The sequence below is a fragment of the Notothenia coriiceps genome, unplaced genomic scaffold (genome assembly GCF_000735185.1).
Source record: "Notothenia coriiceps isolate Sejong01 unplaced genomic scaffold, NC01 NC01_scaffold00031873, whole genome shotgun sequence".
NCBI lineage: Eukaryota > Metazoa > Chordata > Actinopteri > Perciformes > Nototheniidae > Notothenia > Notothenia coriiceps.
The window spans coordinates 1-4,132 of record NW_011364574.1 but is presented as its reverse complement, the minus strand read 5'-3'; the positions used below and the strand labels follow the sequence as shown (position 1 = coordinate 4,132).

Here is a 4,132-nt window from a genome sequence, read left to right as displayed (position 1 = left end):
CAGAAAAGTACTGGCATCAAAATATCCTTAAAGTACCAAAAGTAAAAGTATTCATTGTGCAGATTGGTCCATTTCAGAACAATATATATGATATGTTTTATAATGATTGATCATTAAAGTGTTATCACAGCTGGTAAAGGTGCAGCTAGTTTGAATGACTTTGTATCGCTGCTGCGGCCCCTAAACCGTAGAACACTCTGGCCCTCCACATTAAACAGGCTTCTACACTGTCAGTTTTTAAATCTCGTCTTAAAACCCACCTCTTCCCCTTAGCATTCTGTACTTTGTAGATTGTTGCTTTTAAATGGAATATTGTTTTTATTATATGGATTCTTGTTTATTTTGTGTTCTTACCTGTATTTGTTTTTGTTTTGTGAGCTGCGCTTTGTGATTTTGCATTTCTCTTTACAGCACTTTGGTCTGGAGGTCTTAAAGTGCTATATAAATAAAGTAGGATTAGATTGGGTAGCTGGTGAATTTACTCCAGGTGGAACTAAAGTCTGATTTAAGACTTGATTATATTTCACATTATTAATGCAAATGTGTAAAGTAACTAAAGGTATTAAATACATGTAGTGGAGTAAAAGTACACGATATACCTCTGAATTATAGTGTAGTAGAAGTAGCAAAAAATTGAAATACTCAAGTTAAGTAAGTACCTCAGAATTAGAGTAAATGTACTTAGTTACTTTACAGCACTGCTTTAACTTGATTCTGTTATAGACAGCAGTGCAACCAAAAGTGTAGAATGGAGCTTGAAGCTGGCTTTAAAGGTGAACTCAAAGGAACAATCAATGGAATGAATAATAAGTGTATCTAATGTGTTGTGCAATGTTTTGTGACTGCTTTAACAGAAGTTCTTCAGAGCAGCGCACCATGTCCAGCAGCTGGACACTCAGCTGGCCCGCCGTGTCCTCGCTGCGCTCTGCCCGCTGTTTCTGAGCTCGCGTGGTGCGTTTCAGAGCCTCTCGATCTGCACCGGCCTGCCGCCTCAGCCCCCCCAGCTGCTCCGTCAGACGCTCCATCTCCACCTTCTGCTGGCTAGCTGCTCGCTCCAGGTTCTGAACCAATGGAAAATAATTAAACCTACAATTAAACTACAAACAAGACCTCAAACATAACTTGCCAGCTCAATCATTTTAATAGTGATGGCTCATGCCAGGACAGACCTTTATCTGCACAGTCAGCCTATTGTTCTCAGCCTCTTTGCTCCGTAGCTGTCCTTGTAAATGAGCTCTGGTTGAATCCAGACTCTTGGACAAATCAGATGAGCTCTTGGCATTGTCCTGCACCCCCATAACACAGTAGAATGTACATTAGGGAAAACTGGTCTTCTGCTTTGGTCTAGAAGCTGTTAGAAAACCCTGAAATGCCTCGGTGAGATATTGCTCTGTACACGGTACCTTCTCACTGTCCAGAAGTCTGCAGAGTTGATTCGCTTCTCTGTCCTTCTCTTGAAGTTTTACCACAAGCTGCTGTAAGGTAAAGCAAGGCAAACTTTATTTATAAAGCACATTTTACATACAGGGAAAAAGTTCAATGTAGGTAACACAGAGATACAACAAATGATGTCTACATATATGCCAAAATATATGATAGAAGCCTGCCTAATGCAAGGCTAATTCCAATGAAATGAGTAGATTCACTGGGCTTCTCCCACACTCACAGCGTTGTGTGCCTCTGTGTCGGTCAGTCTCTTCAGAAATGCGTCTTTTTGCTCCGACACTCGCTCTGACTCCATCTGCTCACACATGGAAATCACTCTGCTTTAGAAACACTTGCTGTAAACTGCAGCTGAAAGTCACATTAGACACATATTCATGCACCTGAAGTAGACAATATGACAACATTATCTTGATATGTATTTGTATGCATTAGTCAACTGTCAGAAGCATTTATCTACCACATGGAAACTATTCAGTTAACATCTCTGGCTGTATTGTATAAAGTTCATTTAGGCCTTGTTACTAATTGAAGTGAATATAACTGCACCTTCCTTGTTGTTCGGAGTTTGAATCTCTATGGTCTTTGCACTTATTGTAAGTCACTTTGGATATAAGCCTCAGCCAAATGTAATGTAACATGATGTAATGTATTGTAGTCAATGTGCTTTAATATTTATAGAAATATTTGATGAAATCCAATGTTGCTTTTTTATATTCATATTTTTTATATTATAAGAGTCTGGTTTGAATTTCCCTTCAGGCTGCTGTTCCTCGAGATACAGTGTTGAACATAGAAATGGAATAGTAAATACATCATGAGCATCACAGAACTAATGAATGTGTTTCCTGTGCATCCGTCATGGGACTCCCTGTGATCAGCAGAAGATCAGAGACTGTTCTGCAGAAATGTCCCCCCCCCATACCTGGGCCCTGTGCTGCTCTCTGAGGAGGAGTCGCAGAGTTCTGTTTGTGGACTCAAAGGTGTCCAGCTTCTGTAGCAGCAGCTCCTTCTGCTGGGCCAGGCCTGCAGCCTCTGAGCCGGACAGCCTCTGCAGCACACAGGAGGGAACTCTTCTGACACCATGCAACATAGGATATAACTAAAACATTCTGAGGAATGTTGTCTGTGTGACTGAAACTTGGCTGAGTGTCCCGATGCTAACATTCCCCCCGCTGAGTAACTATTAATAGCATTAGTTGTATTGTTAAGGTACAACAAAGAATATCCATAAACGTTAGCTCACTTTTAGCTGAGTATTTGAACTGTTTATCTATTCGTTTCTGAACATCTTTAGATTACCACTGGATTTAGTTAACGACCGACAGGTGTGTTTTTTTCGCAGCTCCTCTCCCCTCTAGTCGTGATGTCACCCACTCTAAGTCTTAACCAGCTCTCCCATTAATTCCTATGGGGCAAATGATCGCAGTTTTCTGCGATTTGCATGAAAACGGCAAGGCGAATCTCTTATAAAAGACCAAGCAACCCAATCCCGGTCATTCCGCGCGTTTTGATGTGTTTTTTGTGTGTTTTGTGTCAACGATGCCGGACGAGTAGCGTGACAACATTTATGGCGGAAGAAGGAGAATAAGATGAGACTAGAAAATGCATTTCCTGCTGAAAATGCGTGTGAAATCACTGTGAATGCTGTAAACTGTGAACATTTGTTGCTGAATTTAGCTGAAAATGTAGAAAAAGCTGAATATATTAGTTGAATGGTCTCTGGAGCTGCTTTTAGCTACAGAGACCAAGTCAGTGTGTTGCTGAACTGAGCGGAGAAATTCAGAAAAGTGAAATGATTTGAATCAAATTGTTACAGCTCAAATGCATTGCAATGACTTTGTTGAAAACTTGAAAGTGAAATGTTAAACTGGAAGAGTAGGAAAAATATAGAAGAAGCTCAATATTTAAAAGAAAAGGTTTAAAAAAGGTATAAACAACAACCTGTATAGCCTTGATGTCCTGAAATAGCTGAATAATGTAATAGTTGAATGGTTTCTGCAGCTGAAAATAGGCTGAAGGAGTTAAATATCAGATGTAAGTAGTAGTGAATTAATTTGTATTAAAAAGAGAAAAGAAAGTAAAAAGGCTTGGGAAAGCAGCAGAATATTTTGACTGCAAACCTTTCGACTAAAACCAATGTCACCAATAATGTGTAAAATATGTGGAACATGTTGAAGTCAGTATGAAGTCTCCATCAGACAGAAAAGAATAGGCTGAGACAGTCTGTTAAAGTCCAGTGTGTTTGTCAGTGTTTGTTTCTGTACTGAGCACCTACTCATAACACCTGTGTGAGCCCAGAGATCAAAGGTTTCCATGGTGATGTGCAGTAATCAGTGAGAGGAGAGCCTTTCCATTGGTCTGAATGAGAGATAAACCTCTTTCATTTAAACGTTTTGTTGAAGAACCGTAGCAGATATCTGTGAAATTTCAACACGTGAAGCGTCTCAGGACCCTGACGAGCGTCTGAAGTGTACTTTTTGTACTTTTGGGTCAATAATGTGGCCTTTTTGGCAGATTAACTAAAGGTGTGCGGCTGCTGCTGTGAAGAAAGAGCAGGCTGTATTAACAATAGGCCTTAATGGAGACATGTTGAAAGTTTTTGTCACTTCATGCTAGGGCTGTGCGATTATGGCAAAAATAATAATCACGATTATTTGGGTCAATAATTGATATCACGATTATTTTG

At 39.9% G+C, this 4,132-nt stretch overlaps 1 protein-coding gene across 1 annotated transcript; it reads right to left on the bottom strand.

The window, feature by feature from the left end:
• Positions 1-852: 852 nt before the first annotated feature.
• Positions 853-2,605, bottom strand: LOC104960502 (outer dense fiber protein 2-like; the record flags this gene model as incomplete). The annotated part of the gene is made up of 5 exons (XM_010788572.1): positions 2,369-2,605; positions 1,667-1,741; positions 1,404-1,475; positions 1,170-1,286; positions 853-1,061 (listed from the first exon to the last, which is right to left on the bottom strand). Coding segments are annotated over exons 1-5 (641 nt in total), but the record flags the coding sequence as incomplete, so codon positions are not given.
• Between the last annotated feature and the right edge of the window lie 1,527 nt (positions 2,606-4,132).